This window comes from Neoarthrinium moseri, assembly GCF_022829205.1.
Source record: "Neoarthrinium moseri strain CBS 164.80 chromosome Unknown scaffold86_Wmoseri_CBS_16480, whole genome shotgun sequence".
Lineage (NCBI taxonomy): Eukaryota > Fungi > Ascomycota > Sordariomycetes > Amphisphaeriales > Apiosporaceae > Neoarthrinium > Neoarthrinium moseri.
The window spans coordinates 1-23,486 of record NW_026055200.1 but is presented as its reverse complement, the minus strand read 5'-3'; the positions used below and the strand labels follow the sequence as shown (position 1 = coordinate 23,486).

General features: G+C 41.0%; 5 protein-coding genes across 5 annotated transcripts; 2 read left to right on the top strand and 3 right to left on the bottom strand.

Annotated features, from left to right (window-relative positions):
- Positions 1–1,220: 1,220 nt before the first annotated feature.
- Positions 1,221–3,836, top strand: JN550_012428 (uncharacterized protein; the record flags this gene model as incomplete). Its single annotated transcript, XM_049310902.1, has 4 exons — positions 1,221–1,512; positions 1,574–1,863; positions 1,918–2,661; positions 2,718–3,836. 4 exons carry the CDS (start codon positions 1,221–1,223, stop codon positions 3,834–3,836), a joined length of 2,445 nt encoding a protein of 814 aa, XP_049165568.1.
- Positions 3,837–4,740: 904 nt separating this feature from the next.
- Positions 4,741–5,421, bottom strand: JN550_012427 (uncharacterized protein; the record flags this gene model as incomplete). The annotated part of the gene is made up of 1 exon (XM_049310901.1): positions 4,741–5,421. One exon carries the CDS (start codon positions 5,419–5,421, stop codon positions 4,741–4,743), a length of 681 nt encoding a protein of 226 aa, XP_049165567.1.
- A 3,515-nt stretch (positions 5,422–8,936) lies between these two features.
- Positions 8,937–10,284, bottom strand: JN550_012426 (uncharacterized protein; the record flags this gene model as incomplete). The annotated part of the gene is made up of 2 exons (XM_049310900.1): positions 8,937–9,858; positions 9,941–10,284. The coding sequence occupies 2 exons, from the start codon at positions 10,282–10,284 to the stop codon at positions 8,937–8,939; spliced, it is 1,266 nt and encodes a 421-aa protein (XP_049165566.1).
- Positions 10,285–13,045: 2,761 nt separating this feature from the next.
- Positions 13,046–14,263, top strand: JN550_012425 (uncharacterized protein; the record flags this gene model as incomplete). Its single annotated transcript, XM_049310899.1, has 1 exon — positions 13,046–14,263. The coding sequence occupies one exon, from the start codon at positions 13,046–13,048 to the stop codon at positions 14,261–14,263; it is 1,218 nt and encodes a 405-aa protein (XP_049165565.1).
- Positions 14,264–15,878: 1,615 nt separating this feature from the next.
- JN550_012424 (uncharacterized protein) lies at positions 15,879–16,562 on the bottom strand (the record flags this gene model as incomplete). The annotated part of the gene is made up of 2 exons (XM_049310898.1): positions 15,879–15,937; positions 15,998–16,562. 2 exons carry the CDS (start codon positions 16,560–16,562, stop codon positions 15,879–15,881), a joined length of 624 nt encoding a protein of 207 aa, XP_049165564.1.
- Positions 16,563–23,486: the final 6,924 nt, after the last annotated feature.

Here is a 23,486-nt window from a genome sequence, read left to right as displayed (position 1 = left end):
CCACACACGCTCCGTCTGTCTCTCTGTCTCGAGGGACGGACTGGCTGACTGGGGCAGCCAGCACACGAACGAACGAGCAAGCGAGCGAACGACGGCCGCCGCCCGCCACGACCGCTGGTCTCCCTCTCTCTCTCGCTCTCGCTCTCTCTCTTCCTCCCCGTGCTCTGCACTCTGATCCTGGACTCTGCGCCGGGGGACCTGGGAGCCCTTCCCTTTTTTTAGCCTGTTACCCGCCATTTGGTATCATAACACAAGCAGCCCATCCCACACGTTTCTGTCTGGTCTTTTTGCGATCGCCAGGCCACCCGCCTTTTCTGTCCCTTGCTTGCTTGCTTGCTTGCTTGCTTACTGTGACTTGCTCGACTCTCCCCCCCAAGGCGATTGATCACCTACCTCTACCCACGCCTTTTTGGACGAGAGACGGGACGGGACCAGGACGCAGCGCCCAAAAACCCAGACCAAACCCGAGCCCAGCCCAGCACCAGCCTGGTTGGGATACTACTACTACTTAGTTACCTGCCTTGGGCATAGCAAGCAAAGCAGAGAGCACACCACAGCTCAGCCCAGCCCAGCCCAGCCCATCCCCATCCCCATCCCATCCTATCCCAGCCGCGACGAGGCACGCACGGCACGCCAACGCCCGGGTTTTTGCGCATCGCAAACCGCATCGCACCGCTTCTATCACTCTGTCCTGTCTCGCCACGCATCGCATCGCGTCGCATCGCATCCTCGCCTTGCATTGCCCGCGCTGTCTCGCAGCGACCGCATCCCGCGTGGCATATCAGGGGGGGCGGTGTCATCGGCCTTTTTTTTCTTCCTTTTTCGCGTCCATCGCTCAGGCACGCAATCCCTCGATCCGTCAGCCCTCAAGTCAGGCAGTCGAGCCTTCCTGTCTGTCCGTCAGTCGGTCGGCCTGCCCCGTCCGTCGAGTATCTTCATGCATCGCGTCGGTGCCCTCGAACCACCGCCATCTCGATAACACGCGGAAGCCCAACGGCCTCGTCGAAATTCCCCGTCGCGCATCTTGATCGCGACTGTATCGTGCTTCGTGTCGCCGGACCGACGCCTGTCGCAGTCGAGTCGCACCGCGCCGCCTCGCACCCCAATCGCGAAACAACCCACCCGAGGGGCGATCGCATCATTCCAGTGCATGAAATAGCGCAGGGGGGTTTGGGCGTCGATATCCACGAGGGTGGATCATCGACGAGAGACAATCAGTCATGATGACGAGTATGCCTGGCGGACCTGGTTTTCACCCAGGCATGGCTCAGGTTGCTCACCCCGGCCATCCCATGGCCCCCGGTATGGCTCACAACCCGAGCCAGCCAGGAGCCCAGCCGGGCATGCCTCCGCAGATGGCCGGCCACATGGTGTCTGCGCCCGGCGGGCAGCCCAACCCCGCCGCCTTCATGGCCGGCGGCATGCATCCCGGAGGCCCTCACGCCCAGGCCATGCAGCATCTCAACCCCCAGATGTTCCAGCAGCAGCAGCAACACGCCCAGATGCAAGCTAGTGAGTAGTGAAACCCTGCCCTCCGCAACACGAGCACGACGAATTAACCATCGCTCCCCAGTGGCAGCTAGCAATCCCGCCGTAGCTGCGCAGATCCGGCAGCAGCAGATGTTGGCTGCCCAGCAGAGGCAGCAACAGATAATGGCCCAGGGCATGTATGGCAACATGGCCAACGGCATGCAGATGGGCCAACCCATGGGCCAGATGCCTCAGCTGACGGCTCAGCAATTTGCCGCCATGAGGAACGGCATGAACGCCATGCAGCGCGTGAATCTACCTCCTCACCTCCAGCAGCAGGCGCAGCTAGCGCAACAGGGACAACACCCTCAGAACCATGCCCACCAGCAGGCTGTAAGTCCATAGGACCGTGAAGGTCGCGTGAACATTCTGCTGACAACCTGACAGATGATGCAGCAGCTCATACAGCAGCAGCAGCAGCAACAGCAGCAACACCAAATGCAGCATGGGAACCAGCCCGGACATCCGCAGATGAATCCTCAGCAGCAGCACATGATGCACTCCAATGCCCAGGTTATGGCCGCCATGGCTCAGCAGCAACAAGCTCAGCAGGCAGCAAATCAGCAGCAGCAACAGCAGCAGCAGCAACAGCAGCAGCAGCAGCAGCAGCAGCAACAGGCCCAGCAACAGCAGCAGCAGCAGCAACATGCTCAGCAACAACAAGCTCAGCAGCAGCAACAGCAACAACAACAACAACAACAAGCTCAGCAGCAGCAGCAACAACAGCAACAAGCTGCTGCAGCACAGCAGAGCCAACCGCAGCCTCAGGGGCAGCCAGCACCTCAACCTCCACCACAAGGTGCTCCACAACCGCAACCCACAACACAACCACCACAACAGACTCCTACGCCAGCCGGAGGTCAACCGAGCCAGCCACCCGCCCAGCAGCCTAATCCTGCCCAGCCGAATCAACCGGCAGCGCAAGGCCAGGCGCAGCCCGGACAGCAGCCAAACCCGCAGCAAGCTCAGCAACCCCAACAGCCCAGTAATCTGCAGCTGCTGCAGGCCGCCCAGATGAAGAATATCCAGCAGCAGATGCAACAACAGCAGATGCAGAAGGCTGAGGGCAACTTGAAGGGTCAATGTATACTGAAGCTCGTGTCGTTCGGCGAGCATTTGAGTGGCTTTTCGGTTTGTTTGCCCACACATGTCGTACTTTGCGTCTCAGTACTAACTTTTGCTCTCAGAACGCCAACGGAGAGGACGACATGCAGTGGCAATTCTTCGTGAACCAGTTCTTTTCACCGGCCGGGTCTTTCCGCTTCGGTCTGGTTGACTCGACGACCCCGCACGAGCCGGTGGACAAAGCCTACGAGATTGCAGCTTCGGCTTTGCCACGATACTTCCAACAACATTTCAAGGGCGGAGTCACGCGTATGCAGCTGCTCCTTGGTCATGGCATCGTTGACAAATCTCTGCCTGACGGTTCTCATTTCATCGAGGACCACAAGTCCAGCATTATATATTCGTTTGGCGACACGACTCGCGTGATTAACAACGGCCGCCTTCAGGCTATCTTCGATCCCAATCAGAAACTCACCATGCTGGAGTTCATGACTATGTCTCAGGACGAGTTTATTTCCCGATCGATGGTTATCAACGCCGCCCTCCCCAACCACAACTGGGTAAAGGAATGGACCAAGCTCAACGGTGACCCGAAGCAGTCCCCCGAAATGAGTAAAAAGGGTAAAACGAAGCAATTTAAGTCACCCCCGACAGCTCCCCCCGAGATCGACATCCCCCACTCCGCCGTCAAGACAAATATGGGAGTCCCACAATCCGTGTTCGGTTTCCTCGAGATGGTCGAGGTCATGAACCTCCTTCAGCCTCTCATGGGCTACTCACTTCAGAACCCGCAATATTCGCCATACCAGGCTCTCGATCAATACGTCAACCAGAATATCACAAACGGCGGGCCGCAGCCCGCCATCAATGGTCAGCAGCCGGGCAGCATGGGAGGTAACCCACGAACACCAAGCTTCAGCCAGTTCCCACTGGGTGCTTCACCAGCGGCTGCGCACCACCAACTACCAGGGTCGCCTCACATGGGAAGCCCTGCACCTGGTCATATGCAGGCGCCCGGTATGGCCCTTCAACAAAGCCAGCAGGGCACAAGCTCGAGCGGTCCTAGTGCGAACACCAGTCCTGCCAGCAACAAGCGTCGAAGACCATCAGGCGTCAAGACTGAGGACGAGAGCAATGCTGGGACTCCCGCTAGCATGGCCGGGGGTCAACAGGTCAATGGTATTGGGAAAGGCAAGCCATCGACTCCCCGTATGCAGAAACGCGTCAAAACCGGCGCGTAAGATGCTTCGACGCAGTCAGGGTACATCCATACATCCATGGCTCGATCCAATCACGGATCTACCAAACTTGGCGACGCAGTGGCTGATCTCATGGGTGTCCAAGTCTGAGGCTACTTTGCACATAGTGCAAGCCAGCCCGTCTCGGGTTCTGGCGCCACTTACTATATATCCTATCAACATGCGTCTCTACGAGCATCTAGGTCGCTCGTGTGCGCGGAGCCGTGAAGCAAGGCCGACTCGGCTTGTTATGAATAGGAATTGTCGTACATTTAGCGTGGGTTTGGATGTAAAGGGGCGAGTCACGGCGGCGTAATACAGGGGCATTGGTCATATTCCCCATTGTACGATACTTACTTGAAGGGCAAACGGCGTTATTGGGGTTCATTCCATTAGGTTTGTGTGTCATCCTAGTACCTATGCATCGGGGCTGTTGTGGCGAAAGGGATCTTGAAAAGGGGTCGCGGCGATGCAAAATTGCTACATGGCCCGGTTCTGGTTTGGGCGGTTGGTCTACGGCTGTGCATACCCCTTTTTACGCGTCTACCAAGAAAAGGTTCCGTTATTCATCGTCCATCTCGCTGCTGTGAAAGATTCCTTCCTTGTCGTCGTGCCATGTATATCGTCTACCACTACATCTGTGGCAGTTGCATTCTTCTACTCTCCGCGCTCCCCGTACAGGATAATCGACGCAGGCTGTTGAAAATCGCCTGTCATTGCTCTCTGGGTCATGGTCTGCTTATAATGTTGAGCTGCCGGTCACTGGACCATTCTTCCCTACCTCACTCTCGCGGGGATCTGGTACTTTTTGGTGCCCATTTCGTTCGTAGTCAGAACCACTAGTCAGGCATCTTGACACTATTTATTCTTCCACCTCGAAGTCCAGCTCATTTTCTTCGATGACGTCTCATCGGTTTTGCTCAACGTCTGGAATTTCATGTTCGGCGTCAGGGTCGAGTTCCCTTCTTCCTGATACCTCCTCTTCCTCTCTCTCGGGTATGAGCACAAAAACTTTGCCGCCTTGCTGGCGATTGTTCATCGACCTCAGAAGGTCCCGAAACTGTATCTCGTTCATGCTGCTCAGCTCAACCGCTGTGCCTGCCAGGCCACTCCCATCTACTGGGCATAGGCTCATTTGGACCTCGTTGGGTTCGACAGAGAGGCAGTATCGGCGGAACACGGTGCGTACAACAGATCTCAGTAACGTGGCAAGGGGGGTCTGGAATGATGGCGAGGTCACAAGGAGAAAGGTGTCTACTGTCTCGGCGCACGGAAATCCAGGCTGACTGCGTCTTCCACTTGAAGCATTGGAAACGAGCGGGAGTGGCGGCTGCAATTGTAGCACTTGCGTTGGTTCGGACAGATTCGTGGTGTGGAGATGGTATTGATCCCTCGGTCTGCAAATGTATACCATAATCTCCAATGGTCCGTTGCCGTCGTGTATTGGCAGAACTCCGTGTGGGTTCAAGCGAACGTAGGAAGCGGCTGCCTGACGGCTTGTACGCGGGTGACCTGGGGATGTCACGGAGGCAGCGAGCGCATCGGAAAGGCTGCCATGGGCTATCCGTGAGTCCTCAATGCGTTTCATGCTGTCGGTTCAGAAAGGCTGAATACTTATACAAGTAATGGTTAAGTTACTCGACTTGTGGCCGGCTCCTAATATAAACAATCTCTCAATGCAGTTTGTGCCACTCCCGCGTGTTCTGAACTTCTCTCAATCATGGCTTCTACACTTGTCTATCCGTGTTTCGATGGGGGTTCACGTCACTCTATTTAAATCACAGCACGATCTAGCTGTCAATGGCCGATATTAGACGTTAGTATTTGCAGTACCCAAGCGTTGCATCACTTGTTCAGCGACTGTTCTACACCGTGACGGACACCATATATATCATAGACAAGTTCCGAGTCAATTTGACTAGATCCTACTTAACACTCCCAGAACGACATTCAAAAAAACGTTCGACAACGCCGACCATAGACCCCAATAAATTCAGAACCGCAAACTCCGTGGGGACGGGAGAATTTCTCCAGCATAACATTTCTAAATATACAACTGTGACCCCGAGCACTTCGTAGTCGTCAGTTTCGCTTTTTCTCTTTTCTTTTGTCTCAAGGCGCGCCTGCTCCATGTTTCACAGCTTGGGTTGTAAGGTCACCAGAAGGGTAGATCATCTCGGTTTCCATCCGAGACATTAATGGCTCTGGGTCCGAGAAGGCCGGCGAGGGGCATGTCTACGCGAGGATTCCGTCATCGCCTAGGAGGGATCGCCGCCGAAGTAATGAAATTCTCCAGTTGCGGGAAGACAGCGCCAGGCTAGCACCACAGGCCAGGCTCCACCTTGTCGTTTAGGACGACTTGGGAGCCGGTACCCGTCCACCCGGCATCGGTGATCGGGAGCGAGGTCGCGACGTCTGTCCCTGGTGTGAAGCCTGCCCATTTCCTGGTGCGTTTATGGGCGTCATTGGCTGAGGACCTGAGAGGATACGCTTGGCTGAAGGGCGGGTAGGCATTTTTGGGTAGATGGTAAAAGCTGTCTCTGTATCTCTGGAGGGCTACACCTGTTTACATGTGAATCGCGAGTGTGGGCTCGTAGGGCAGGGCTAGCTGCTGTATCGACCGAAACTGTGAAGTCAAGGAGTGTGTGGTAGAAGAAAAGAGATAGAAACAAGTGTTGCCTGCACTCGGCCGTAGTCCAACGAATGAAGGAAGATGGAAAGGAGTGTGTGTTGTAAAGGAATGACTGTGTTTGTTTGATGTTGCTTCGTCTGCGAGACACAGGATGTGAATGTCCAGAAAGAGAAGTCGGAAACAACAGGAGCGGAACGGAAACGATAATATACTCGCTATCCTTCTCGTACGACTGGTCGGATTGCGCGTCGTTGTTTCCCCCCTTATCTGACTCCACCGGATGGAGACCCCCACCGAGCAGCTGTTGAAACTAACGGCGCGTGTTCGTCTTAATTACGCTGACTCGGAGACTTCATACCACGCTACAACGAGCTAGCCAGCGATGCAGCAAATAAGAAAAGGGGATCTGGCTAAGCAGGGTGACGTGCAGTAGCCAGACGGCCGCCGGTTGACTAGTGGCGCCACACTTTAAGGTCAACTCCCAGGGGCATCGGTGCAAGGGATGGGTTGTTTGTGCCTATTTATATTTGGGAGGGATGCGTGCACTGTTGTCATTCGTTTGCAACATCCTGCCGGAAGTCCCGGCTGCCCGCTCGACTTGTATATGCATGGCATTCTGGAATCATGCTTACTGACGGCACTAGGGGTATCCTTACATACGCTCGCACTAGAAGCAACTCGAAGGATGTACGGGCCATTGTTTCAACCTGGGGGATGCTTCCGCTGGCTTAGTCCCCGTCATGCAAGTTGAGACGAGTCAACCGTCGCATAAGATGTTGCATGGTTCGTGGGGATCGCCGTGCTCACATGTCAGGCGTTGGATGTTTTTCAGTATACTGCTCTAATTCCGATTATCAGATCCGCCAGCCTGCACGAGCAATTTCTGTTCCGTTCTCATCAACCTCATACACTCTCGCTACCCACACATCTGGCGTCTTTCCCACACCTAGATCCATATCCGGCATGACGGCGAACACTTCCGGGAAGCATTGCACTCGCCTGGCTTCTAACATGAGCTCCGAGAACTGGTCCCGGCTTCACTCGTCTAGCCTCATCGGCCTTTGTCCGGACGCTGAACCTCGTACACCAATGGTGAAATCTTGCATGTTTATTTCCTGCTTGTATGTTGTCCTGGTATAGTGAATGATAGCTCGGAGAGGCTCTTGCTCGTCGCGACGCCTTCGAACATGATGTAGAGGTGCCTTGTTTTACGCCATAATGCATCAAGGAGGTAAACGAGGAAGCGAGTGCGGAGAGGTGGCACCCTGTCAGATAGGCGTGTCACGGCGTTGACTAGCTTGTATTGCTCTCCTCGGTCCTCCCAGGGGCTTTCCCGTTGGTAGGTAGGCTCTGGGTTGGGCTGCCAAAGCGGGAATATGCGCATCGCACAGCGGAGTGCCATTCTGGGATCGTCCACCAGCTGGGATGTAAAGAAATTGCGAGAACATCCACTTCCGAAGCTTCAGGATTTCAGGGTTAATGTCCTGGGTTTATAATTACAACCCTGCAAAAGGTCGGCCCTCTGGCGATTCACTTGAATGGCGGCGTATCGGTTTTCTGAAGACGGCGCGTAACAATAAGCGGTGGTCACACTGCCCAGGAGCATTCGATTTCATACTAATCTTTTTCCTGCCCTGGTTTTCTTGAAGTTGAATGGAAACTACAGCCCGTGATATGCAGCTCAAATAAATTACTACTTATCGCGCCGATAATCCAACGTATTCACGAGCAGCAGCCCGTCAACCCCCTCTGATAGTATGAAACAGAACACCTTCTGATTCACATCGGCCTTCAAGTAGATATTCAAAAACAGTGATTGATTGAAATTATAAGCGAGGATGTGCGTTCGCCGTTGGATTTCCAAAGCAATTCGCCTACCAGCCCTCGTCAACCGAACCATGTCCAGCATGTGCTATTGTACTATTTGCCCACATGCATCACATTCTCTTGGGTCTATTCCATGCAAGAATCCGTAAATCTACCGGCTGTGTCTATGAAATTACTAAAAGGAGATTCAAGAACATTCGACTCGGCACTGGAGACAAGGGAAGGTATTGTTTCAACTTACTATCATGGGACAATACTTACCGCCATTTCTCGCCCTACGTAAAACACGTACGGACGTATGTATGTATGTATAGCTGGCAAGGAAAATAACGCATACATACAAATAGCCCGCTCAGGCTTTTTAGCATGGATGATGATTCAGTGTCTGGATCAACCAATCAAGTGACTATATACCCCAGGCGGAAGCTCGCTGGGTTTCCTCCACCTGGACCATAGTAGCAATGGCCATTGGCAGAGTAGAACATAGCGTCAAGAATATTGATTTACAATCGGGGTCATCAATTCTATCACTTTGCAGGCAACCCTCCTGGGCTCTGATCGTTCCTGCTCACGACTGCCATGCTCTTATGCAAAAGTAGCAAATGTAAGAAATTCAAACTACATTGGTCGAGACCGTGGGATTTTTAACCATGTATCGCAGCCTCGTTTCTCAGCCTCGTTTCTCGGCTATTTCCATGGTCCTCATAGCTCGCCCGTGTCGGGGTAATCGGGCTGACCAAGTTATTGTCCGGTGGCGTCGGTGTCGCTGGACTGACAACTGCATGATTTGCCCGCGAGGTCGGAGTATGTAGCCTCGATGATAGGGGGGTGCTGGCCTCCAGTTCGAATATCGCAGCTGGTTGTCGAGGCTCACCCACGGACAATGCCGTCGCGGGTAGTTCCTGAGTCTTGTTGCCCTCCATCTCCAACACCTCATTACCAGCAAGCTCAGCACGTTTGGACTTCTTTCTTCCCAGCCCCCCTATTCCTCCACCAAAACCCCCTGCGCCTTTCTCGTCTTCTGCACCGACTTTCTTAGCCTTCCGTCTTGATCGCCATATCAAAAACGCTATTACTATGAGAAGAAACGCCCCCACGCCAACCCCAACGCCGATTCCGATCTTGGCGCCGGTCGCCAGGCCGCCATGATCTTCGTCGTCGACCTTGTTATCGTCCCTGTGTCCCGATGACCCCAAGGCTGTCGCAGAAGTTCTGAGGGAGGAAGGAATCAGGGATGCCACAGGATCTGACGCAGTCGAAGACCCTGACATTCCTGTTATGGATGGAAGGGATTGACCAGTCGAGCTAGGGCTTGCTCCCCCGCCACCTCCCGCTGTTTCTGCCGCCGAGGACGTGGCCGGGAGATCAGAGGACTGGAAGTTCAGTTGAATCAGCGGCGCAAAGACTGTGAAAGTCTTGATGTCGCCGTTCGGTATCTCGATGCGAGAGAAGTCCTGAAATTGACCTGACCTGCAGGCTACGGTCGAGAAAGTAGACGTCGTCGCGACGTTCAAACACGTAGCCGCGTAAGTCCCAGCAGCGGTTATTGAAGATGGGGTGAACCCACTATCTGCATGGTCAGCTTTCTTGGACCAGATGGTACATCTGCGTGTCTTCCACCTTCCCCGAGCGGTGATTAGTTACATACGTCGGGCAACAAGCGGCCGCCGTCTCCCCCTGCGTGAGCTCGTACTCGAGACCCCAACCAGTCGACCCGCCTTCTGTCGCCATCGCAGCAGTCGTGTAGCCCTCTGGACAAGCGATGCCAGGCGAGTAAAAGCCCCAGCCCATCATGACGCCAGGGTCCATCATAGAACTTGCGCGCGGTGGCCAGCAATCGGTCCAGTCGTGTGCATTGCTGGCTGAGTTGCAGGTTTGGCCTTGCCAACCGGTGTTGCAGGTAGAGCAGCCCAGCGCCATATAGTACGAGCATACTGCCGGCGCCGTCCATGTCGTGGTTAGCGGCCCGAGCAAAGTGCGCGGCGACGTCATGTTGGTTGATGCTACCTATGCATGATACGTAGCGACAGATGTTCCTCCGATGCTCGAGCGCAGTATTCGCGGTTGTATACTTGAGTCAGCAGTGTTCGGACTGCTCAGAGTGGAGCAAGTTGCAGAGAAGAGGAAAACAAAGGGTGGGAGTTGTGGAACGATACGCAGGTACCAAGGATTGCAACTGACGGCGGTGCGCCCGCCACTCGTTCCGTCGACCCTTTAATGATCTACCTAAATAGGTAGATAACTTGAAATGACGGGGTGACTTGCATATGGCCCACGAGTAGCCGGGGAACACCTGACGAACGCATCCGCGCATCGGGTTGCTGATTGGCTGAAGGGGGTCACCGCTGGGAAAACCTGTTTTCCGTCGATAGTGATCTATCGAACGAACCAGCGTTTGGAGACGGGCATGGTGTGTCACCCAGGAATCTGGTACAGAAGAGGCGATCCAAGCAATAGCAGCGGATCAATTCTCCCGGATAGGGAATGGATTTGGGGTTCGCTTATGCACCTCTGGCTAGTATTGGAGGGGTTCATTGGCCGAGGTTGGAGATTGCTTCCAAGAGTTATTCTTCGACCAACCCCAATTCACTGAAACATTTCCAGGGAGAGATTGGTACTTCTACGCCCATCTGCCATGAGTGTGATTCCCTTTGCGAATATGCCAATAGTCGCCTTTACTACACTGGGGGTGGCAGGGCATGCCTTCTCGTCTCTTTTTGTTCTTTCTTTCCCTCCCCGGACCACGGGCTCATACGATTACGGTAGTCTCCCCGCCGAGAAACACAGAGTTGCAAAGTGGCATGGCAGGTAATGCGAGTCACATTGTTCTCGGGGTATCAGACTCATGCTGGCTAAAATGTTAGATGCCACTGCATCAGGTGTGGAACGCTCGAGGCTGATGCGCATGTTTACCGTGTTGATCTCACCAGCCACGTCCGCCTCTTGAGCACAAGCTCTTGCCAAATGAAGCCTCAAATCTCTGCATGTCAAAATCGGTGCCCCATATGGCTGTGCTACTGTCCAGTCAGTCACTGAACGAGCAGTGGTCGCGGACCATTCCCGCATGTGCTGCGAAATCTCGGCACTTCAAACTGGCGCAGTGGTCGTTCCTGTTGCACCACGTGAGAACACTCGAATACTTATATCTTTTTGGGATATGCTATTCCGGCCAGACTTACTGGATACCGGCGTTGTGAGGGCATTGGAGCAACTCACCCTCGCCCGGGCCCCAGGACAAAGTCCTGGTTTCAATCGCGGTTTCTGAGCTCATTGATGCCCAGGTCGATTGCGCACGTACTCACGCTGGTACCGAAGCCAGTGTTGCATTGGACGTTTCCCATCTGGGAAGCCGGCGGCTGGTGGTCGTCTTCCCCGTACCTGTTGATCCGCGAGGCTGAGCGGGGAGAGAATGTAACTGGTCAGAATTTTGACATAGTCTTCCAAAGTGTGGTGAAGTATTCGTAACTTGGGTTTAGCGAAAGCCAGAATGGCCAAAGCAGGAAGTCACTGGACATCATGATGTCCGCTTTTCTTGTATTTTGAATCGAAGTCAGATTGATTGAATTTTTCACTAGTAGGTCGTTGATAGGCGGTTTTTAACAGGGTCTTCCGCTCTTTACGGTACCAAATAATAGAAAGTGTAGTTGTGGGACTAGGGGCAGGCCACACTGTGAGACAGAAAGAACTAACGTACATAGATAACAGTCACTTGCCAGGATGTAAAATGTAAGAAATGACACCATTAGACCGCTCCTCAGTTGCTCCATGGCTGTGATGTGTCTAGTAAATGCACACTGGCCCTCATATTTGTAATTCTTGGACTTAATCCACCGCAGCAATCCACCAACAGTCACAGAGAGGTGTGTTATCACGAAACTTTTTTAGTTTGTAACTACGTTAGTATCAGTAGACACCTCTCGGGTCAGTACAGACGTTGTCTTCTTGGATTTGGGGGTAGGCAAGGCGCAATGACGCTGACGCGGTGCTCATTGACATCAAGTCCAGACAATGACGCCAACCTCCAAGTGAGCAACTTGCACTGAGGGCACTGGAAATCAAATGTCGCTTCCATCTTGATACTTGTCTCGACATAGGACGAAGGAAAGGCTCATTTCGCACTGTTCGATGGTTTTTAGCAGCATAATGATATAACGCTGTCACAAACGCACCAAAGGGATGCAATGCGAATCGCTCAACACGCGGGTACCTCTCTCAAGCTTCCCCTCCTGTTTATAAGCCTCTGCTTCGTTGCCTGGTTTCGTAGTTGGGAGGCGACAAACGATTTGAGGGCCTAAAAACTACGCTATGTAAACCACGAATTTCCTGTGAAAATAAGACCAAGTACCGGATATGTTGTGACATGAACATCCTGGCTTTCCTGCCAATGGATGCTTATCTGCAGCATCAGATACGGCCCTTGCATCTGACTATGCTGTGCTGGCACTAGCGTGGATGAATGGCAATGATTCATAATGACAATCGCTTCCCATTGGTTGTCTTGTTCCACCGTCGGGCTTAGTGCGCTTCAGGGGCATACTGAGCCTAGCGGCTGAGCCTTTTTGACGAACAGGCTGTATGTGTATAAAGGAGCTTTGACTCCAACCAGGATCACCTGAATTCTCAGCATCGACTGAGCAGCAACCGTTCATCAGCAATCTGAAGCTCCCTTCAGACATTACCTGCATTTGGCTTTTACATCCCACAGCATATGCGACCTGTATTGCCAAACACAACCTATAGCCAACCACGCGAAATGGATTACCACCTACCGCCAGGGATGCATGCCATCCCCCCTCACCTTCTTGACCTCCGCCCAGACTCGGAGGTGGACCAAGACCTTTTGAACCCAAGCCCCGTGACCGACGAGAGAAACGTTTGGTTCTTCTGGCACTCTGGGTTCGAGAACATGTATCTGTATTGCCAACGCAACATTCGGGCCTGGCACCGAAGACTTTCGCGCGTGGGCTGGGTGGTCCGCGTGCTAGATAGGAGACCAGGCTCACCTCTCAACGTTGCAAACTTCCTCGATATCACAGACCCGGAGACCTTTCCACGAGCTTTCGTCGACGGTACGATTGGTGGGGATTACGCACCACAACACACATCGGATCTGGTGCGCTTTCCATTACTTCTTAAATACGGCGGAGTCTACGCCGATGTTGGAATGATGCAGATTGGGGATCTAAATCGCATGTGGCACGAGACCGTCGGAAATCCCAACAGCCCGTACGAGGTCCTTTCGTATAGCGGTGGCGACCCAGAAGAGATGAAGTTGACTAACTACCTCCTCTGCTCGAGGCGGGATAACCCTTTATTTTTGAGGAGCCACAAGCTGTTCCTTGCTCTCTGGGACGAGGATGGCGGCAAGACAAGCACTGACGGCATGCATGCCAGTCCGCTGCTTAAGGGTGTACCCTTGTTCGAATATAGCGGGTCATTCACAGAGAATGGACGGACGTATGGACCCGAGGAGGTTACCGTTATGTTAACAGATTACATCATCCAGGTGCAGGCTTTGACAATGGCTATGGGGATTGTTGACCCCCAGGATGGTTGGAATGGGCCTCAGTATGTGCAGGAGCACGTGTACGCCGTAGAGTTCATGGGTGCCCAACTCATCAATGAGTTCACAAGGTGGGACGGGACGTTAGCATACGATCTTATGTCGCTGTCTCTGCCAGGAAAGGACGATGTGGAAAACGAGGGGCAGAAAAAGGCCAGAGAAATAGTGGAAGGATGCCTTACGAGGAGCTTCGGGTTCAAACTGGCCACCGGCTTGATCCTGCGAGTGAGGGGAGACACATTAAGCTCCCTGTGGAGGAAGAATGAGGGATCGGACGACAGGCCTGGGACCTATGCGCATTGGTTACGACATGCTACCATCCATTGGACCCAAAATGAGTTGCCCCCAACGGTAAGTTGGCCGAGAGTAGAACCTTTCAAAGTTGGTCCGCTCCTGGGCGAGAGATAAAGCAGAGAACAATTATAGATGTTTTAGAATTTATAGATATCCAACCCTTGAGACTGGGGAGGTTAACTGAGCATGAAGCAGCTGAGCTTAATTCCAAATTGGGTGAAGTTTTGTTGGGCAACGCAATCAAGTGGAATAGTTAGTTTAAGGGTAAAGATTAACTCCATTAGCATTGGCCAAAGTAACCATCAACTTGCCATGCAGCGTGCATCATTACTTATAATGCCTGGTTCTCCGCGGTACTGCCAAACCCCTGCGGCAGGTCTCAAGGGCAGTCACGGGATGTTGGCATCCGCAATTCGCAGAACAATACGCGGCGAGCCCATCCAGGTCCCACCGACGTCTGCAAACGGATTGGGTGTTGACCAAAATAAATAAAGCACCTTCAAATAGAAGCAGTGGTCACCCTTCTCCTCGGTGACCCCATCGTTGTAGCACTGGGTGATGGTTTCAGACACAGCTGTCATGGAGTGGAAATTTGGAACCCACAAGACAATAACTGGTACTTAAGGGCCCATTGTACAAGGAGCGACAGGCATACATCACGCTGCACCCCTGTCTCCCTCGATGCGTAAGTTCTCAAATAACCATAGTACATACTAGCCAAGGACTCCATGCTAATTGCAACTGAATAAAGCAGATGCTACGCCGTCGATGACCACGGTTTGCTTCAGCCACACGACTGGGGTCACGGGCTTGCTAGATGCCAAGATCGCAGCTTCCAAGACTGTGGGCTCTACTGTGAGCGTCCGAACATGACCCTAAATCTCGTCGGCACTTGCGTCGAAGTGAGTAAGTCACAAGACTGCGCACTATGTGTGATAGCTAATGTCCCATAAAGGCCCACATGTTAAGAACTATGATGGAGTATTGAAATGCTTCGACCAGGACGGCGTTGACTGTCGAAAGCTGCCATTTGGGTGCCGTCGACCGACATGGGTTCTTTACTTTCAACAGCCTAGTAACTATGGTAATGGACGGTTCGAATACGGTGTTGTTTATAGAATGTTATACAGCCACCATAGGAGCATTCGATTATACGTACCTTGCAAAGATTAAGCGGGATATAGCGGAGCACCACGTTCGAGTCCTCCAACGTGTGAGTCCTTCAACGTGTGTACCAGAGGCCTCACGGCGGCTACGTGCCTCAAGTCTATCCTACGTGGAAAGGGTGGACGATCCAGAGAATCATGGTCCGTATTTCAATTCTGAGTTACCCTTACTATGAATAAGGTAATGTTCAACATTTCTAAGCCGAGACGGGATGCTCTCACCACATTTACACGCTTTCAGTCGTGATCAAGACTTATGTGTGGTCTGTGTAAATGTCGCAAAGATACATTGCTACACGTAGCACTCGTCGACGGTAAACTTGACGAACTGCAAGTTTGGAAGTTCATAGCCGGTTTGCGATAAACATTTCAGGTCCTATCCAGGCCAATGCAACTAGTGTGAAGCCGCCTTCTTTCAGCCATATTTCCCCCCTTTCACCAAAGTAGCACATATAACCTTTTATAGTTAACCATTCCTAGACCCACCATGGCTAGCAGAGGTCCTCCGAAGGCGATACTTGATAATGAGGGCAGCTTGTTCGCTTATATTGTACGATATCAGCTTATGTAAGGTGTCGTACTACCAGTGTTACTTGGATCCATGGACGATCCTGGTCAACAACTACGTCATACGTTAGCACAGTGTCCAGCTGAAGGGACGGGATTCCACAATGATACTCACTTGACGTCCCCGAGGGCCTCCATCGAAAATCATGCGCTCCATTAAACGGTCTGACGCCCATGTTCCCTCCGGCCTCCAGGTCACCGCGAGACTTGATGTGCAGTTCCGTCTGCAAAGCATCTGTATCCGGGTTGCATCCGTAAACGACATCAAAAATGGCACGTGGATCGCCACGCTCGGTCATGAACATCTTAGTGGTATTATCCTTGACCTCGTACTCCCCGTTAATTACTGCGCGCCTGATCGGATCCCATGGTAGCGTGATCACACCGTCTAACAGCGTAAGTTCACTCGTCGAGTTGCCTGCGGGGCTCACAAATAGATGCTGGTCCCCGCCGCCCCAGTCCCAAAGGTTCAAGAAGTGGTTGTGGACTTCGGGATAGGATACATTCTGGAGTTGAATCGAAAATTGCTCGGAGATGTTGTTGGGTAGAGTATCGCCTGGAATCTGACACCCAGCAGCAGCTGGCGCAAGCAGGAGCAGCAGAGGGAGAAACATGGTACAAGTTCTCAGAATCGAGTTGTTCTGAAGTTCTGAGCCGCTAGATTCGCCGGTAGGGGTCATTAACACTAGCGCTTTGCACAGGCTTCTTTATATTGCTGGGAGCTTGTTGCTTCAGCTAACGCCAAGGCCAGATACGAGGTGGTGCATTATATTGAAGCACTTGGGGTTGCAGTCTGACAATCCTACCGCGGGGAGGCTGCTGTGGCGCATGCATGGGCCTAACTACACCCTGGTAGAATCGCCTTGCTCGTGGCTCTAGTTTCTCCAGGTGTCAATTAATTCGCAGACGCAGCAGTTGCCGCTGTAGCGGCCATGTTCGACCCAACTCACTATAACAAGGCACGAGCTCCTGTCGCACACACGTTCGAGCCACTCAATCCCTGGGAATCAAGCTCGTTGATGCGATAGTAGAACGTCTGGTAAATGATGTAGCGGAGCAAAGCTAAACGCCGGATGGCCATGACAGTCAGGTTGGCGCCTCTTTTAACTAAATTAAATATAAAACATACCCCCCTTTATTATTAATAAAATATCCCTTTACTCGCTATCTTTTATATAAACGATATAAATAAATTAAAAATTAAAATGTTCGATTGTTTTATTATATTTAATATAATTTTAATTAAATAATTTATAATATAATTATATAAATAAAATATAACGAAAAATATTTTTTAAATAAAAATAAAAATATAATTTATTATAATATAAATAATTATTAATGTATTTAAAAATTTTAATTTATTAATTTACTTTTATATATATTATTATTTTAATTTTTCATTTTTATATATTTAAATTATTAAAAGTTTAAATTAAAATTATAAAAAACGGCGAATTAAAATTTTAAAAATTTAAATTTTAAAGAATAATATTTTAAATTATAAAATAAAAATTAATTTTTTTATATTTAATTATTTTAAAATAAAATAATTATAAAATCCGTATTTTTAAATTTATTAAATAAATAACTTACGTTAATTAATATAATATATTATTTTTATTACGGGTTAATTAATATAAATAATTATTATAATAAAAATATAAAGTAATTTATTTTATTTTTAAATAATAAACGTTATAATTATAATTTTCTTAATATTTAATTTCTTATAATATAAAATTTGTAATATAATTTTAATATTATTTATAATATTATAATAATTTTTTTAAACGATTTTATTTTTATTATATATATATATATTATATTTAAATTAATTATAAATATTATAACGTTATTTATACGTTATTTATTTATTTATTTATTACGTTTTTTTCGGTTTATAAATTTTAATTACTTTTTATAATAAAAAAATCATTTTTCAAATTTACTTTTTATTAATTTATTAATGTTATTTTTAATTTTAATTAACTTTTTTTAAAAATATAATTATTATATTTTTAAATATTATAAATTTAAATATTTTTTTTTTTTACTTTTTTTATAAACGAATTAATATTAATAAAAATAAACGTTATTAAATTGTTTTAATACGTAATAACTTTGTTTTTTACGTATTTAAATTAAAGAAATATTTTTATAAATTTTTTAATAATGTTAATATATATAATTTTATATAAAATTATATAATTACGGAATTTAAATTATATAATATAAATCTTACTTTTTAAAAACTTACCGTAATATTTAAAAAAACGTTTTATAAAAAACGGGGAAAAAGTCCTTTTTTAATATATATATAAGTATCCGATTTTTAAATATTTAACGATATTTATAAATATTTAAGTATTATTCATTATATTTAACACTTAAAAATATAATTAAAATTGTGTTTATATTACCCTTTATTTAACGTTAAAACGTATAAAACCGTTTATTTATAACTATTATAATTATTTAAATAATTAATGTTGTATAAAATATAAAACGTTTCCGTTGTTTTTAATTATATAAATTTTTTAATAATTAAATTAATTAATATAATGTTAAGTATGAGTTATTATCCTGAATATACTTAATATACTTATAAGTATAAATATATAATCATTAAGTATGAGTATTAAAAGTGAAATAATTAATGAATATTTACTTATACTCAAACTTAATAAATAATTACTTATATTTATTAAGTATATATTTAAAGTTATTTAATTATAGTTTTGGTGTTAATTATAATAAAAATATCGGTTTTTATTTAATAAATTAATAAATAAATTGATAAATTAATAAATAATTAAAATTTTAAATTTTAAATAATTTACTTTTAATTTTTCCGATTTATTTGTTTTATTTATTTATTATAATTTTTAAATATATAGTTTTATAATATTTGAAATAATTTAAAAAACGATATTATTTAATAATAATAATGTATTTTTTAATATATTTATTAAAAGTTAATAAATAAATAGATAATAATTTATAATATATAACGTCATTTTATTTCGCGTTTTTTAATATAATTAATTAATAATAAAATATATAAAAATAATTTATTTTTAAAGATATAAATATCTTCGTTTTTATTAAGTTTTAATTTAAAAGAATCTTTATTAAATAGTGAATCTTTAAATTTATTAAAGGTTAGCTTCGATTAAGATATTAAAATTATTAAAAAAAATTTAAAAATAAAAATAGAATCCGAAGATAAATTGAAATCCATTTTAAAAGATTTTATCCGTACTTTAAATAAATATAAATAAAAATAAAGCGCATTTAAATCGTGTAAATAAAAATAAAATATACTTAAATCGTGTAAATAAATTGAATAATAATAATATATATTAATTAATTAAAGTAATTAAATATTAAATATTAAATATATAATAAAAAAAAGGAAAGGAAATTAATTACGAGGAATCGTAATTTATATAAAATAAATCGGTATAAAATATCGTCCGAATGGAATTAAAATTAAATCCGTTGTTTAAAATTTTAAAGATTACGTAATTTAATTTAATTAATTAATATAATTACCGTGATTTAAAATCAAATTTGATTTATAATTATAAAACCGGATTTAAAATTTAATAAATTAATATAATAAATTTAATTAGTTATTACAATTACCGTGATTTAAAATCAAACTTAATTTATAATTATAAAATAGGATTTAAAACTCGATAAATTAATATAATAAATTTAATTAATTGTTTTTAAATACCGTATATTATTTATACCGGTTTTAAAATAAAAGGTAAAACCTTAAATTTACGGTATTTATTTTTTAAATCCGATAATTTAACATTAACTCTATACAATTTATTATACGGTTTTTTTTATATATTTATAATATCTTACCTTTTTATTTTTATTATTATTAAATTTATTTTTAAATTTATTTTAAATTTATTTTTATTTTTATTTTTATTTTATTTTATTTTATTTTATTTTATTTTATTTTATTCTATTTATTTTTAATATTTCTAATAATTAACTACAATTAATTAATTAATTTATTTATTAAATATTTAATTTATATTTTATAAATTTAAGAAGTAAAAGTAATTTATATTATTAAAACTTATTTTTAAAAATTTATATTAATTAATTTATTAATAATTAAAGTTTTTTTTTAATTTAAAAATTACCATTTTATTATTTATATAAATCGCCCACTTTAAAATAATTAATAACTTTTTAATTATTTATATTATACAAGGCTGTAATTAATTTGATTTGATTTATATTCATTTGATTTTAATTTAAATCAATTGAATTTGATTTGATTTTTAAATCAATTGATTTTTAAAAATCTTAAATCAAATTCATTGATTTATTATTCAATTCAATTATTTTTAAAATATTTAAATTAAAATCAATGAATATTAAATCAAATCATAAATAATTAATTTAAATTAAATTTATAATATTATAAATAATTGTTTTATTTATTTTAAAAAAGCGAATAATTTATCATTAAATTTCATTATTATAAATAAATAAAAATAAAAATTATAACATTTATTCTTTATTTTTTAAATTTAAATTTAATTATTTAATTTTTAATTATTTTATTTTAAATACATTGATTTAGTTGAATATAAATTAATATTCATGATTTATATTCAAATCATCCGAGGTTTAAATTAAAATCAAATTGAATTAATTGATTTATTAAAAACGGTAAATCAAAATCATGAATTTGATTATATTTAAATTCATATTCAAAAATCATTATTCATTTCACAGCTTTAATATTATAATAAGTTTAATTAATGTTTTATTAATTTAAAAATTAAAAGTTATTTATATTATTAAAAGTTATTTAAATGTTTTTAAATATGATAAGTAATATTTAAACATTTATAAGTTCTATTAAATATTTTAAAATCGGATATTTATATTAACTTAAATTTAATATAAAATACTTAATATTAATTTTATAACCTTAATTTTAATACTTCTTTATAAATTTATTAACGTAAACCCTTTTTATTTTAATTAAAGTTATAATAATAATTTATTACTTTATTTTAATTTATATAAATAAATAACTTTTATTAATTAATTAATTTTTTTATTATTTAAAAAATAATTTCAATTTAATTAATACGATATTTAATATATAATTTTTATATTATTTTATAATATTTTACCGTAAAATATAAAAACTATTATTACAATTTAAATATATATTTTAAATTTGATTTAATTTCCGTTTATTATTTAATTATTTTTTTAACGTTTTATTTTATTAAAGTTCGTTTTATAATTAATATATTTTTTATTTTATATATTATTTTAAATATAATGGTTTTTATAAAATTAAAAGTTATTATTAAACGAGTAAATTAAATTAAATTTAATTTAACTTTTAATTCGGTTATTAAATATTTTTTTAATAAAGTTTTTTTTAATTATTTTTTTAAATTCCGGTATATTTTTTATAATAATAAAAGGGGGTTTTAAATAAGGATCGTTAAAAGCGTTTATTAAAAATAACGTAATTCTTTATTATGTTTATTTTATTTTAAATAAATGTACGGATGTTTTTTTTAATATTTTTATTAAACTTTTTATACGTATTTAAAATTTAATTTCTTATTTTATTTTTATAAATATCGGTTAATTAAAAATATAAATTTTTTATCGAATTTTTTATTAAATCGATAATTAAAATCGATAATTAAATTTAAATTGAAATACTTTACGATTTATAACGTAAAGAGTAAATTTATAAAAAACAATTAATAATTTTTATATTATTGAAAATAAATTTTATATTTAAAACAATTTATTATTTATTTTTATTAAAAAATAATAAAAAAACGTTTGTTTATTAATAAAATTATAAAATAAATAATGATTTTTAAATATAAATTTAAATATAATAAATTTTATAATTTTAATTTACCGTTTTTTATAAATTAATTAATTTATTTTAATTTCAATTTCAATTTTGAATAGTTTAAAAATGAATTATAAATATTAATTTATATTTAAACGAATAAATTTATTTAAATTATAATTAATTAAGATAAAGTTTAAAAATTAAAAAATAAATATTATAATTTTTATTTTTATTTATTATTTTAATAATAAATTATTCGTTTTTTAAAAAAAATTATTTATATTATTATTAATTTAAATTTAAATATAATTAAATTAAATAATAAAGTAATAAATTTAATTTAAAATGTCTTTAAAATTAATTAATTTAAAAATTAAATTAAAATTAAATAAATATAAATTAAATAAACTTAATTATAACTTTGCTTTTTAATATAAAATTAAAAAATTTAAAAAGTATTTAAATATATTCGCGACTTTTAAATAATATTAATTTTTGAAAAAGGTTTTTTTTAAAAAAAATTATAATTTATTTAAAGTTTTTTATTTTTTTAAGAATTTTTTAAAAATAATTCGACTTAATTTTTTTTATTTATAATAATCGCAAAGCGATTTAATTTATTCATCAATAAAGTTTTATCGGTTTTTTATTTAAGACTTTTTTAAATAAATATTTTAAATGTTAAATCGCGTTTTTAATAAATTTATTTATAATTTATAAAATTTTAATTAAAATTTATTTCGATAAAATAAATAGTATTTTATTTATTTATTTTACATTTAAACGTATATTTATTATATGTTTAACAACGTTTTAATAATTATAATAACGTATTAATAAAGAGTTACGTTTTTATTTATATATATTTTAATAAATATTAATTTAAAATTAATAATTAATTTAATTTTAAAGTTATAATAATTATTTTTATTACGTATTTAAAATTTTCGGAAAACAGTATTTAATTTTTTAAAATTTAAATTATAATATTTTTATTATAAATAGTTTATAAATATTATAAAAATTTTAATTAAATTAAAATAATTTATTTTAAATAAAGTTTAAAATCTAAAAAAGTATCGTTTTTAAAACGTAATTTAAGTTTTTTTTTATAATTATTAATAAAGTAATTAACGTTAATAAAAAAAAGTTTTATTTAATAATATTAATATTTAAAAATAATAATATCGACTTTATTATTATAAAAATCGGGAACGTTATTTTAATTTTATTATTAAAATTTAATAACGTTTAAATAAAATTAATATTAATATTTATAAGTTTAAATCGGTTTTTAATAAAATAAATTTTTATTATTAATTTCGATTATTTTTATAAATATATTAAAATCGTTATTATTTATTAATTTATTAAATTTTTAATTATAATATTACTTTAAGTAATAAAATTTTTTATATTAACGGAAATAATTTTAATTACGTAATTAATTTATTCGATTTAATAATAATAAATCTTTAATTTAATTTTATTAAAAATGTTTTTAAATTTATATTTATTATTATTTTTATCCTTTTAAAATTAATTATATTATTAAATTAAAGTTATATTTAATATTTTATTTTTAAAATAAATATAAATTTAATAACGGATAAATAAAATTAATTATTATAATATATAATAAAAGAATTAACTCTTTTTAATAATTTATTTAATAAAAAGTTATATAATATTAAAATTATATATTTTTAATACGTTTATAAAAAATTCT